The 14,987-nt window shown below is 43.6% G+C and overlaps 1 protein-coding gene across 1 annotated transcript in view; it reads left to right on the forward strand.

Moving 5' to 3' along the window:
• LOC124804616 (probable E3 ubiquitin-protein ligase HERC1) overlaps positions 1-14,987 on the forward strand; it is a 790,356-nt gene that overhangs the window by 717,825 nt on the left and 57,544 nt on the right. The window contains exon 67 of the mRNA XM_047264817.1: positions 1,221-1,428. Coding sequence (XP_047120773.1) covers positions 1,221-1,428 — 208 coding nt within the window. The remainder of the gene's footprint in view (positions 1-1,220; positions 1,429-14,987) is intronic.

Raw genomic sequence — 14,987 nt, forward strand, 5'->3', positions numbered from 1 at the left:
CGGTAGTGTGCGTTCCAGTGACCTCAAACCATTGTGACTTCAGTGGTGTCAAGCAAGAGCTCATAGGATGACAGATCTGTTATGTTTTCCGATGAAAGCTGATTCTGCCTCTGTGCCAGTGATGATCATGTGTTGGATAGGAGGAGACCAGTTGAGGGCTAGACACACTGGACCTATACCTGAGGTTATGGTCTGTGGTGCAATTTTGTATGACAGCAGGAGCACTCTTGTGGATATCTCATGCATTATGACTGCGAAACCTGGTATTCAACCTGATGTGCTTCCATTCATGAATGGTATTTCAGGGGTTGTTTCCCAACATCAATGTTCGTCCACACACCGCTGTTGCAAACCCAACATGCTTCACAGAGTGTTGATATGTTGCCGTGTCCTTATCAATAACTGGATCTGTCTGCAATCGAGCAGCATATGGGACGTCATCGGACAACAACTCCAGCATCATCCATGTACAACATTAACCATCCTCCCTGCATAACACAATGCAAGCATGTTTGCATGCTTGCATTCAACATTCTGGTGGTTACACTGGTTACTGATGTACCAGCATTTCACATTTGCAATGTTAATCACTTAAATATGTTGCCTAGACAAATGCATTTCTGAAATTTAATTACTCTCCATTAATTATTTTTGGGTGTTGAATTTTTTTCAACCACTGTATATTTATGGGACTGGCAATATTCTCACTTCCTCACAAACTGTTGCAGGGGTTGCATGTGATGATAATTGTACATGATCTTAACAATTTGTTATTGCATAAGACATATTTTTGTGTATTGACCCCCAGAACCCAATATGAAATGATATGGTATAAGAGTCTTTCACTGCTGTCAACTAAGTCAGCTCTTATCAGCTGTTGATAAATGTTGCATAAGAGGTTGTTCATATCAGCAGTGATGATGTTGTGTTCATAATAATCAAATCTAAAGAAAGACATTGTCCACAACCTGAGCAGCTTTTTTGTTCTTGTTTGTGTTCTTGTTGACCACTTACTGCGTCAGCTATACAGTGCATGGGTACCTTTTTTCATTCCATTTGCTCTTCACCCAGAACTTACCGTTATAATATTTGGTCTTATATCAGTTTTTTCCTAATGCAAAAATAACTTCATATTATCTAGAAATATGTCTAGTTTTATAGGTAACAATTTTTGTCTTTGTGGTTCCTGTGATACTAACAAAGGGCAATTATTTGTGCAGGTAAAGCTTGTTGGAGAGGGTGCGGATGATGCAGGTGGTGTGTTTGATGATACAATTACTGAAATGTGTCAAGAGCTTAGCAGTGGAGCAGTGCCTCTTCTGGTGCCAACACCTAATGCTGTTAATGACACTGGATATAACAGAGACAGATACTTGCTCAACCCACAACTTTCTTCACAGCAACATTTGCTCTGGTTTAAATTTTTAGGTTTGTGCTCATGCATGTTCTTTGATTCAAATAACTGTAGATAAAAGTTCAGGTTATGTAAATGCTGTACAACCAACCACTAAACATTATATTTATTACTTGTAATACATTTCTGAAACTTAGTTCCACCCAGATGAAAAACTTGTAGTTTATTATTTTCATTCTTAAACTGGCATCTACTGGGAAGTTGAAGAAACTGCGGCATTTTTACACAGAACTATGTACTACCTCTGTTGGTAATTTAGTGCTAAGACATGTGAGGGTTCATAATAAACTTTCTCTGAAAAGGACATAATGAATATCTGAAATATGAAGGCCAATGCATCAATATAAGTTCTTTGATATTACACAATGCTAATGTGACAGAATAGGTGATGTCCTACTATAGTGTTTCGACCTTCAGGTGTAGCATGTCCTCCATCTCTAACATGCTGTATGATAGTTCCAAAGATTCTGCTTCTCGCTCTATTCATATTCACATTTCTTCTTTGCTGTATTAATTCTTACTTATTTTATATCCTTTTGCTTGTTTGCTGTAGAAAATACTCCTCCTCACATTAGGCCCAACCTTTTTCCTCCCGCTTATACTTTTCATAGCTTGTCTTGCAACTCATCTCCTCTTGTCATTGTTGGAATTAAACACAAGCCATGACACCCAACTGATGGAAATAATGAAGTTGTTCATATATCTTTATTTCTCCAACTGCATAATGTGAAACATACTCATGGATTAAAACACTTTGCCAGACTGGAACTCAAGTTCTTGAATGAGTCCTGAGTTTGAGTTCTTCTCTGGTGCAGTTTTAATCTGTCAAGAAGTTTCAGGGAACAATACACTCTGCTGCAAAGTGAATGATCTATTCTGGAAGCAATGGTGTAGTCCACTAGTCCACAGACAGGATCTCCAGGATCTCTGCTCGTTACTGTGTGTGTGTGTGTGTGTGTGTGTGTGTGTGTGTGTGTGTGTGCAGTGTCATTAGTGTTATTTATATAATGGGAAGAGCTTTTGTTGATCACACTTATATTTATTTTGTATTGGATTTATCTTTGCCGTTTACTATCCTCTACATATTTTTGCAAATGTGGCTTCACTTTTTATGAATTATTATTATTATTATTATTATTTTCTTTGACTTTTATATGTATTATACAAAATATTTAAACAATTGAAAGTCCAGGCTAGAATATCAACAATATTATGCAAAGGATAGATTGCTACTCACCGTAAAGATGACACGTTAAGCAAGCAAGACGAAAAGATGGTACACAAGAGCTTCTGACCAAAGCCTTATTCATAAAAGAAAATACACACACACACACACACACACACACACACACACACACGACCGTTATCTCCAGTTGCTCAGACCTGAATGCAGCTGAACCATGTCAAATTGGAGCATCAATATGGAATGGGGCAGGGAAGGGGGGGCGATAGCAGAGCATGGTTGGTGGAAGAGGAATTAGTGCTGCCTGTCAAAGTGTGCAGGTACTAGAGGTGGCAGGGCATGGCTGCCAGGCACAGCTATGGAAGGCTGTGGAGAATGGAGGGGGGAAAGTGGAGTGTGGAAAGTGGAGTGTGGAAAGTAGAGGGAATAGAAAGGGAAAAGACTGGCAGATGCATTAGCAGAAAGCAGTGCACAGTGAGGAGAGGGAATGTGAATTACGTGGAGGTGAAAGGACAGAGGGGGTGGAAACTGTTGGGCGAAGGTTTGGGGGTCTGTAGGTTACTGTAGGTTGAGGCCAAAATGATTTTGGGAGCAGAGAATATGTTGTAAGGGTAACTCCTACCTGCACAGTTCAGAAAAGATGGTGGTGGAGCAGAGGATCCAAATGGCTCAGGTTGTCAAGCAGCTATTGAAATCAAGCACACTATATTCAGCTGCTCTGTTGTGCCACGAGGTGGTCCACGTTGCTCATTGGCCACAGTTTGATGGTCTCCATTAACCCTGGTGGAACACCACTTTAGGAGGGATGGGAAGGGTTTTAGGTATGATGTCCGTCATTGTGGGGCATGATGAGAGATAATCAAGGCCCTGACAAAGGATGTGGTTCAGTTGTTGCAATCTGGGATAGTATTGGATGACGAAGGGGACACTCCTTTGTAGCTGATTCTTGGAGTGGTGGGACGATTGGGGGTGTTTGGGGATGCGGCACAGGAAATCTGTTTGTGGATTAAGTCAGAGGGATAGTGCCCTTTTGTGAAGGCCTTTGTGGGACATTCAGCGTACTGAGCAAAGGAGTGTCAGTGTCATCGTAACTGCCGTTTGCTTCACATCTGCTGTGCAGCGAGCTACGTTAATTTAAATATTAACTGTATTTTTCTTACTTGTAACTTCTTCTTCATTGTGTTTTTGCTTTTAGGAAGCTTTAATTGTCGAGTGCTAGCAATAGTGTTCCATAGATTTCGTGTTTGTTTTGAATACAGTCAGAGAGAGTCCCTTTAGTCAGCCATAGTGCCAGTAGTAGTCAGTGTCGTCGTAACTGCCGTCTGCTTCACGTCTGCTGTGCAGCGAGCTACGTTAATTTAAGTGTTAACTGTATTTTTCTTACTTCTCACTTCTTCTTCCGTGTGTTATTGCTTTTAGGAAGCTTTAATTGCCGAGTGCTAGTAATAGTGTTCCATAGATTTCGTGTTTGTTTTGAATACAGTCAGAGAGAGTCCCTTTAATCAACCATAATGCCAGTAGTGCTAGTGTTTGTTTTCAATACAGTCCAGAGACAGGTAGTGCTATTTTCATTGTTTTCTACAAGAAGTGTCTAGCAACCACAGTTTAATCAACTATCAGCCGCCTTTAGTGAATTAGCAGTCTAGTTAAAAGTTGATTAACTCTCTACAGTAAATTGATTTCTTAGGATGGATAGGATGTGTGACTGTTGTGTACAGACGCAGGAGGAGCTGGCCACTGTTCGCGAACAGCTGAACATGTTGATGGCCGCGGTCAGCCATCTTCAGGCTGCTGCCTCGGAGTGTAGCAGCAGTGGGAAGTCTGGTGCGTTGCATGGTACACCCCAGGTGTTACATGCTTCACCCACTGTCCCTGTTGTCGAGACATCTTTGCGGGTACCGGACACGGTTGGGCCACCCTCTCCCCAAGGGGAGTGGCGGGTTCAGCGGCACACGAGGCGGAGGGTCAACGTGGAGGCTGGCCCGCTCTGCCTGTGAGTGGACATGTGGCCGCTCCTTCAGCAAGGTCCGTGCAGGCACACGGGGGGAGGGGTTTATTAGTTATTGGGAGCTCCAATGTTAGGCGGGTGATGGAGCCCCTTAGGGAAATAGCGGAAAGGTCGGGGAAGAAGTCCAGTGTTCACCCTGTCTGCTTGCCGGAGGGTCTCATCTGAGATGTGGAGGAGGCCCTGCCGGCGGCGATAGAGAGTACTGGGTGCACCCGACTGCTCATGTCGGCACCAATGACTCCTGCCGTCTAGGTTCAGAGGTCATCCTCAGTTCGTACAGGCTGTTGGTGGAATTGGTGAAGGCGGAAAGCCTCGCTCGCGGGGTGGAATCTGAGCTAATTATTTGTAGTATCGTTCCTAGAACCGATCGCAGTCCTCTGGTTTGGAGCCAGGTAGAAGGCTTAAACCAGAGGCTCAGACAATTCTGCGGAGATCTGGGGTGCAAATTTCTCGACCTCCGCTACCGGGTGGAGAAATGTAGGGTCCCCCTGAATAGGTCAGGTGTGCACTACACGCCGGAAGCGGCTACAAGGGTAGCGGAGTACATGTGGAGTGCACATGTGGGTTTTTTAGGTTAGAGAATTCCCTCCCTAGGCCCAACAAGACGTCTCCTGAGACGCGGCAAGGTAGGAGTAGGCAAAATGCAACAGGGAATAACAATATTAATGTTCTAGTAGTAAACTGCAGGAGCGTCTATAGAAAGGTCCCAGAACTGCTCTAATTAATAAACGATCACAATGCCCATATAATACTAGGGACAGAAAGTTGGCTGACACCAAACAAAAACAGTAATGAGTTCCTAAACTCAGATTGGAATGTATACCGCAGAGACAGGCTGGATAGTGAAGGGGGAGGCACGTTTATAGCGATAAGAAGTGCAATAGTATCGAAGGAAATTGACGGAGATCCGAAATGTGAAATAATTTGGGTGAAGGTCATGGTTAAAGCAGGCTCCGACATGGTAATTGGATGTCTCTATAGGCCCCCTGGCTCAGCAGCTGTTGTGGCTGAGCACCTGAAGGATAATTTGGAAAATATTTCGAGTAGATTTCCCCACCATGTTATAGTTCTGGGTGGAGATTTTAATTTGCCGGATATAGACTTGGAGACTCAAACATTCATAACGGGTGGCAGGGACAAAGAATCCAGTGAAATTTTTTTAAATGCTTTATCTGAAAACTACCTTGAGCTGTTAAACAGAGAACTGACTCGTAGCGATAACATATTAGACCTTCTGGTGACAAACAGACCTGAACTATTTGAAACAGTTAACGCAGAACAGGGAATTAGTGATCATAAAGCGGTTACTGCATCGATGATTTCAGCCGTAAATTGAAATATTAAAAAAGGTAGGAAGATTTTTCTGCTTAGCAGAAGTGACAATAAACAGATTACAGAGTACCTGACGGCTCAACACAAAAGTTTTGTCTCAAGTATAGATAGTGTTGAGGATCAGTGGACAAAGTTCAAAACCATCGTACAACATGCGTTAGATGAGTATGTGCCAAGCAAGATCGTAAGAGATGGAAAAGAGCCACCAAGGTACAACAACTGAGTTAGAAAACTGCTGTGGAAGCAAAGGGAACTTCACAGCAAACATAAACATAGCCAAAGCCTTGCAAACAAACAAAAATTACGCGAATCGAAATGTAGTGTGAGGAGGGCTATGCGAGAGGCGTTCAATGAATTCGAAAGTAAAGTTCTATGTACTGACTTGGCAGAAAGTCCTAAGAAATTTTTTGGTCTTATGTCAAAGTGGTAGGTGGATCAAAACAAAATGTCCAGACACTCTGTGACCAAAATTGTACTGAAACAGAGGATGACAGACTAAAGGCCGAAATACTAAATGTCTTTTTCCAAAGCTGTTTCACAGAGGAAGACTGCACTGTAGTTCCTTCTCTAGATTGTCGCACAGATGACAAAATGGTAGATATCGAAATAGACGACAGAGGGATAGAGAAACAATTAAAATCGCTCAAAAGAGGAAAGGCCGCTGGACCTGATGGGATACCAGTTCAATTTTACACAGAGTACGCGAAGGAACTTGCCCCCCTTCTTGCAGTGGTGTATCGTAGGTCTCTAGAAGAGCATAGCGTTCCAAAGGATTGGAAAAGGGCACAGGTCATCCCTGTTTTCAAGAAGGGACGTCGACCAGATGTGCAGAACTATAGACCTATATCTCTAACATCGATCAGTTGTAGAATTTTGGAACACGTATTATGTTCGAGTATAATGACTTTTCTGGAGACTAGAAATCTACTCTGTAGGAATCAGTATGGGTTTCGAAAAAGATGATCGTGTGAAACCCAGCTCGCGCTATTCGTCCACGAGACTCAGAGGGCCATAGACACGGGTTCCCAGGTAGATGCCGTGTATCTTGACTTCCGCAAGGCATTCAGTACAGTTCCCCACAGTCGTTTAATGAACAAAGTAAGAGCATATGGACTATCAGACCAATTGTGTGATTGTATTGTAGAGTTCCTAGATAACAGAACGCAGCATGTCATTCTCAATTAAGAGAAGCCTTCCGAAGTAAGAGGGATTTCAGGTGTGCCCCAGGGGAGTGTCATAGGACCATTGCTATTCACAATATACATAGATGACCTTTTGGATGACATTGGAAGTTCACTGAGGCTTTTTGCAGATGATGCTGTGTTATATCGAGAGGTTGTAACAATGGAAAATTGTACTGAAATGCAGGAGGATCTGCAGCGAATTGACGCATGGTGCAGGGAATGGCAATTGAATCTCAATGTAGACGAGTGTAATGTGCTGTGAATACATAGAAAGAAAGATCCCTTATCATTTAGCTGCAAAATAGCAGGTCAGCAACTGGAAGCAGTTAATTCTATAAATTATGTGGGAGTACGCATTAGGAGTGATTTAAAATGGAATTATCATATAAAGTTGATCGTCGGTAAAGCAGATGCCAGACTGAGATTCATTGGAAGAATCCTAAGGAAATGCAATCCGAAAACAAAGGAAGTAGGTTACAGTACACTTGTTCACCCACTGCTTGAATACTGCTCAGCAGTGTGAGATCCGTACCAGATAGGGTTGATAGAGGAGATAGAGAGGATCCAACAGAGAGCAACGTGCTTCGTTACAGGATGATTTAGTATTTGCAAAAGCGTTATGGAGATGATAGATAAACTCCAGTGGAAGACTCTGCAGGAGAGACGCTCAGTAGCTCGGTACGGGCTTTTGTTGAAGTTTCGAGAACATACTTTCACCGAAACATCAAGCAGTATATTGCTCCCTCCTACGTATATCTCGTGAAGAGACCATGAGGATAAAATCAGAGAGATTAGAGCCCACACAGAAGCATACCGACAATCCTTCTTTCCACAAACAATACGAGACTGGAATAGAAGGGAGAACCGATAGAGGTACTCAAGGTACCCTCCGCCACACACCGTCAGGTGGCTTGCAGAGTATGGCTGTAGATGTAGATGTAGATGTAGATGTAGAGTTCTTGTCACTGCAGATATGGCTTCTGACCAGGCTGTATGGGAGGGATTTTTTGGTGTGGAAGAGATGTCAGATGTTAGAATGCAGGTGCTGTTGATGATTGGCAGGTTTAATGTGAACATGTATAGATGAAGCCATCTGAGAAGAGGTGGTCAATGTGCAGGAAGATGACACATTGGGTTAAAGAGGACTAAGTGAATGGATTGGAGAGAAGGAGTTGGAGTGAAGCAATGAGGAAATAGTGTCCTGGCCCTGAGTCCAGATCATGAAGGTATCATCAATGAAACTAAACCAGACCTGGCCCATAAACAGTTTGGCATAAGAGGATGCCATGTAGGTACCCATGGCCGTGCTACAGATTTGTTTGTGCTCTTCATAGGAGAAGTAGTTGCTAAGCAAGTGGCTATGGCTGTGTTACAGTTTTGTTTATATACCTTCCCTTCATAGGAGTAGTAGTTTTGTGTTAGGATATAGTACTTAAGGTGTATGAGGAATTAGGTAGTGGGTTTGGAGTCTGAAGGATGGGAGAGATAGTGCTGAATAGCAGCAAGACCATGGGCATGTGGGATATTGGGTGCATAGGAAAGTGCCCCCCCCCCCATGTATCATGGACCTTGCCATTGGTGGGGAGGCTTGCGTGCCTCAGCGATACAGATAGCCGTTCCGTAGGTGCAACCACAACGGAGGGGTATCTGTTGAGAGGCCAGACAAACGTGTGGTTCCTGAAGAGGGGCAGCAGCCTTTTCAGTAGTTGCAAGGGCAACAGTCTGGATGATTGACTGATCTGGCCTTGTAACAATAACCAAAACGGCCTTGCTGTGCTGGTACTGCGAACGGCTGAAAGCAAGGGGAAACTACAGCCGTAATTTTTCCCGAGGGCATGCAGCTTTACTGTATGATTACATGATGATGGCGTCCTCTTGGGTAAAATATTCCGGAGGTAAAATAGTCCCCATTCGGATCTCCGGGCGGGGACTACTCAAGAGGATGTCGTTATCAGGAGAAAGAAAACTGGCGTTCTACGGATCGGAGCGTGGAATGTCAGATCCCTTAATCGGGCAGGTAGGTTAGAAAATTTCAAAAGGGAAATGGATAGGTTGAAGTTAGATATAGTGGGAATTAGTGAAGTTCGGTGGCAGGAGGAACAAGACTTCTGGTCAGGTGACAACAGGGTTATAAACACAAAATCAAATAGGGGTAATGCAGGAGTAGGTTTAATAATGAATAGGAAAATAGGAATGCGGATAAGCTACTACAAACAGCATAGTGAACGCATTATTGTGGCCAAGATAGATACGAAGCCTACGCCTACTACAGTACTACAAGTTTATATGCCAACTAGCTCTGCAGATGACGAAGATATTGAAGAAATGTATGATGAAATAAAAGAAATTATTCAGATTGTGAAGGGAGACGAAAATTTAATAGTCATGGGTGACTGGAATTCGAGTGTAGGAAAAGGGAGAGACGGAAACATAGTAGGTGAATATGGATTGGGGGACAGAAATGAAAGAGGAAGCCGCCTGGTCGAATTTTGCACAGAGCACAACATAATCATAACTAACACTTGGTTTAAGAATCATGAAAGAAGGTTGTATACATGGAAGAACCCTGGAGATACTAAAAGGTATCAGATAGATTATATAATGGTAAGACAGAGATTTAGGAACCAGGTTTTAAATTGTAAGACATTTCCAGGGGCAGATGTGGACTCTGACCACAATCTATTGGTTATGACCTGTAGATTAAAACTGAAGAAACTGCAAAAAGGTGGAAATTTAAGGAGATGGGACCTGGATAAACTAAAAGAACCAGAGGTTGTACAGAGATTCAGGGAGAGCATAAGGGAGCAATTGACAGGAATGGGGGAAATAAATACAGTAGAAGAAGAATGGGTAGCTTTGAGGGATGAAGTAGTGAAGGCAGCAGAGGATCAAGTAGGTAAAAAGACGAGGGCTAGTAGAAATCCTTGGGTAACAGAAGAAATATTGAATTTAATTGATGAAAGGAGAAAATATAAAAATGCAGTAAGTGAAACAGGCAAAAAGGAATACAAACGTCTCAAAAATGAGATCGACAGGAAGTGCAAAATGGCTAAGCAGGGATGGCTAGAGGACAAATGTAAGGATGTAGAGGCCTATCTCACTAGGGGTAAGATAGATACCGCCTACAGGAAAATTAAAGAGACCTTTGGAGATAAGAGAACCACTTGTATGAATATCAAGAGCTCAGATGGAAACCCAGTTCTAAGCAAAGAAGGGAAAGCAGAAAGGTGGAAGGAGTATATAGAGGGTCTATACAAGGGCGATGTACTTGAGGACAATATTATGGAAATGGAAGAGGATGTAGATGAAGATGAAATGGGAGATATGATACTGCGTGAAGAGTTTGACAGAGCACTGAAAGACCTGAGTCGAAACAAGGCCCCCGGAGTAGACAATATTCCATTGGAACTACTGACGACCGTGGGAGAGCCAGTGCTGACAAAACTCTACCATCTGGTGAGCAAGATGTATGAAACAGGCGAAATACCCTCAAACTTCAAGAAGAATATAATAATTCCAATCCCAAAGAAAGCAGGTGTTGACAGATGTGAAAATTACCGAACTATCAGCTTAATAAGTCACAGCTGCAAAATACTAACACGAATTCTTTACAGACGAATGGAAAAACTAGTAGAAGCCAACCTCGGGGAAGATCAGTTTGGATTCCGTAGAAACACTGGAACACGTGGGGCAATACTGACCTTACGACTTATCTTAGAAGAAAGATTAAGGAAAGGCAAACCTACGTTTCTAGCATTTGTGGACATAGAGAAAGCTTTTGACAATGTTGACTGGAATACTCTCTTTCAAATTCTAAAGGTGGCAGGGGTAAAATACGGGGAGCGAAAAGCTATTTACAATTTGTACAGAAACCAGATGGCAGTTATAAGATTCGAGGGACATGAAAAGGAAGCAGTGGTTGGGAAGGGAGTAAGACAGGGTTGTAGCCTCTCCCCGATGTTGTTCAATCTGTATATTGAGCAAGCAGTAAAGGAAACAAAAGAAAAATTCGGAGTAGGTATTAAAATTCATGGAGAAGAAATAAAAACTTTGAGGTTCGCCGATGACATTGTAATTCTGTCAGAGACAGCAAAGGACTTGGAAGAGCAGTTGAATGGAATGGACAGTGTCTTGAAAGGAGGATATAAGATGAACATCAACAAAAGCAAAACAAGGATAATGGAATGTAGTCTAATTAAGTCGGGTGATGCTGAGGGAATTAGATTAGGAAATGAGGCACTTAAAGTAGTAAAGGAGTTTTGCTATTTGGGGAGCAAAATAACTGATGATGGTCGAAGTAGAGAGGATATAAAATGTAGGCTGGCAATGGCAAGGAAAGCGTTTCTGAAGAAGAGAAATTTGTTAACATCCAGTATTGATTTAAGTGTCAGGAAGTCATTTCTGAAAGTATTCGTATGGAGTGTAGCCATGTATGGAAGTGAAACATGGACGATAAATAGTTTGGACAAGAAGAGAATAGAAGCTTTCGAAATGTGGTGCTACAGAAGAATGCTGAAGATTAGATGGGTAGATCACATAACTAATGAGGAAGTATTGAATAGGATTGGGGAGAAGAGAAGTTTGTGGCACAACCTGACCAGAAGAAGGGATCGGTTGGTAGGACATGTTCTGAGGCATCAAGGGATCACCAATTTAGTATTGGAGGGCAGCGTGGAGGGTAAAAATCGTAGGGGGAGACCAAGAGATGAATACACTAAGCAGATTCAGAAGGATGTAGGTTGCAGTAGGTACTGGGAGATGAAAAAGCTTGCACAGGATAGAGTAGCATGGAGAGCTGCATCAAACCAGTCTCAGGACTGAAGACCACAACAACAACAAGGAAAGTGCCATGAACAGTGATGAGTAGTGATTCAGGAGGTAAAGGGGTGGGGATGGTGGAGAGTCAGTGAAGGAAATGGTTGGATCTTCAGGATTGCTAGGTTTGTAGATTTTTGGGAGCATGTAGGAGGTGAATGTCATAGGGTTAAGAAGGAAAATGAATTCACAGGAGAGGTTCTGGAAAGGGCCAAAGGCTTTGAGCAGGAATTTGATATATGTTGGACTTCTGAGATGGTATCATTCTGTCAGATTTTACAGGTGGAGGAGTCAGACAGTTGGCCAGGGCCTTCCACGAGATAGTCACTAAGATTCATGATGGCTGTGTTTGAACTTTAGTCTGGAGGTAGAATGATTAGGTCAGGATCTGTTTTGAGGCTGTGTGTGGCTGTCCTTTGTTCTGCTGAAAGATTGGTGTTCTTAGGAAGGGACCTAGGGAAGGACGTTGAAGCCAAGTCAGAGTTAAGGAATTCACAGAAGGTGACCATGAGGTGATTAGGTGAGTGGGGGGGGGGGGGGGGGGTGGTCATGGTTGGATGGTGGCATGAACTGGGAGAGGCAGGGTTCAATGTTGGAATTTGGTTGGCTTTGATAGGAGGGATCAGTGGCAAAGAATTGTTTTCATTGCAGGGATCGGGCAAAGGAGAGGAGGTCTTTGACAAGTCCAGCATGGATACATTTTGGTGCAGGGGTGAAGGTAGACCTTTGGATAGGACTTAAACTTCCGTAGGGCTGAGGATTTAGGTGGAAAGGTTAACAACAGTGTTCTGTGATTTTTTGGCTCTGGATTTAGTTGAGTTTTGGGCGATGTGACAGGTTGACAAGGTCAGCTAGGCAGGGTTTGGGTGCTTTGAGGATTTGATGGGAAGGAACACATGGGTAGGATATGGGTTAGGTAGTGGTGCCCCAAAGCAGCAGTAGGATGTCAGAGAGTCGATAATGTATGAGGGTGGGTATCTGGAGTGCTTTTCCAGGTGCTGGAGTACAATCGATTCAATTTCATAGACGGGTTGTATGTAGTAGGGCTGCACATTAGCTATATCTTGCAGAGGAAGGAGAGGTGGTTCTGGGAAGACCAGGCCATGGACATGTGTTTTTGCACTACCAGGTTTGTGAGGGAGAGGGTCTGGCTGAATCTGAAGAGGTCATTGTGAAAGGAGGGTTGGGATTGGGAGAAATGAATTTTTATGGTTAGGCCATTTGTGGAGATTCCAATGTTCAGGAAGCATTTATGGAACAGGATGTGGGAATGGGTTTTAGCTAACACAACCTCAACATTTTCTCTCCCATCCACTTCACTTGGTTTCCCTCAACCCAGCATGCCACCTTCTTGAACATTGACCACCACCTCTCCAATGGCTACATCCACAGCTCTGTTTATATTAAACCCACCAGCCACCTACATACAGTACATGCATTTCAACGGCTGCCATCCATCCCACACCTAAAAATTCCTCCCATACAGCCTGGTCATCTGGGCATGCTGTATATGCAGTGACAAGAACTCCCTTGCCCCAGTTTGCTGAATGTCTCACAAAAGCCTTCACAGACAGGCACTATCCCCTAGACCTTGTATACAAACAGATTTCCCGTGCCTTATCCTCACACAACTCCAATCCTCCCACCACCCCCACTAACCAGCTACAAAGGGGCAACCCATTTGTCACCTAGTACCACTCCAGACAGGAATAGCTGAAACACATTCTTCATCTGGGCTTTGATTATCTCTCATTGTGCCCTGAATTGATGCGTATCATGCCAAAGACCCTACCCACCTCTCTTAAAGTGGTGGATCATCGCCTACCCAACATCCACAGTCTTGAACTCCATTCCTATGCCACCCCAGTCCCAAATGTTTGCCACTGGGATCATATCCCTGTGGAAGACCTAGGTGCAAGAGCTGCCCAATCCACCCACCCTACACTTTCTATCACAATCCTGTCACAGGCTGATCCTACACTATCAGAGTCCGAGCCACCTCTGAAAGCAGAGGCCAAGCCATCTCTGAAAGCAGCTATGTCAATTGTCACTCTATGTCAATTCTCATCTTTTTATTTTGGCATGACACCAGTATGAATGACCACTACCAAACTGTGGCCAAAGCAAAGTGGACAACTCTGTGGCATAACATGCAGGTGAACATAACAAGCTTGATTTTAATGTCTGCTTCACAACTCAAACCATCTCGTGCCTGAGCTGAAGGCATCACTGGATGCTTTTTTTTGTGTGTGTGGGGGGGGGGGGGCACTTGTGGTCAGCAAACTGCTCTCCCAGTTGTTCTCAGCTTTTGGAACTGGAGTTGCTACTTCTCAATCAAGTAGCTCCTCTATTGGCCTCACAAGGGCTGAGTGCACCCTGCTTGCCAACAGTGCTCAGCAGACATAGACAGTCACCAATCCAAGCACCAGCCAAGCCTCACAGCATGTAACTTCAGTTATCTAATGCAAACTGGTGTGTCCACTTTGCCAGGGTGGTTGGCCTCTGTTCTACTCCTCTCCCACATTGTGTGCTGCTCTCCACTAACAAACCCATCTATCTTTTCCCCTTCTCTACTCCTCTCCTTTGCACTCCCCCTTCCCCACCCCCCTCTGGCCCTCCCCTCGCAACCTCCCAACTCTATGCCTAGTAGACATGGCCTACCACCTCTAGCCCCTGCATGCTCTGTCAGGCAGTGCTGATTCCTCTTCCCACACCTGTACCCTGCTATCCCTGTCCTTTCCTACCCCACTCTGGATTGTTGCTCCCATTCGAAGTGTTTCAGTGCATTTTGACCTGATCAGCAGTTTGTGTATGTATAAAAAAAATGGTTCAAATGGCTCTGAGCACTATGGGACTTAACATCTATGGTCATCAGTCCCCTAGAACTTAGAACTACTTAAACCATATATATATTAAAAAACAAAGATGATGTGACTTACCAAACAAAAGCGCTGGCACGTTGATAGACACACAAACATACACACAAAATTCAAGCTTTCGCAACAAACTGTTGCCTCATCAGGAAAGAGGGAAGGAGAGGGAAAGACGAAA

This window comes from Schistocerca piceifrons, chromosome 7, assembly GCF_021461385.2.
Source record: "Schistocerca piceifrons isolate TAMUIC-IGC-003096 chromosome 7, iqSchPice1.1, whole genome shotgun sequence".
NCBI lineage: Eukaryota > Metazoa > Arthropoda > Insecta > Orthoptera > Acrididae > Schistocerca > Schistocerca piceifrons.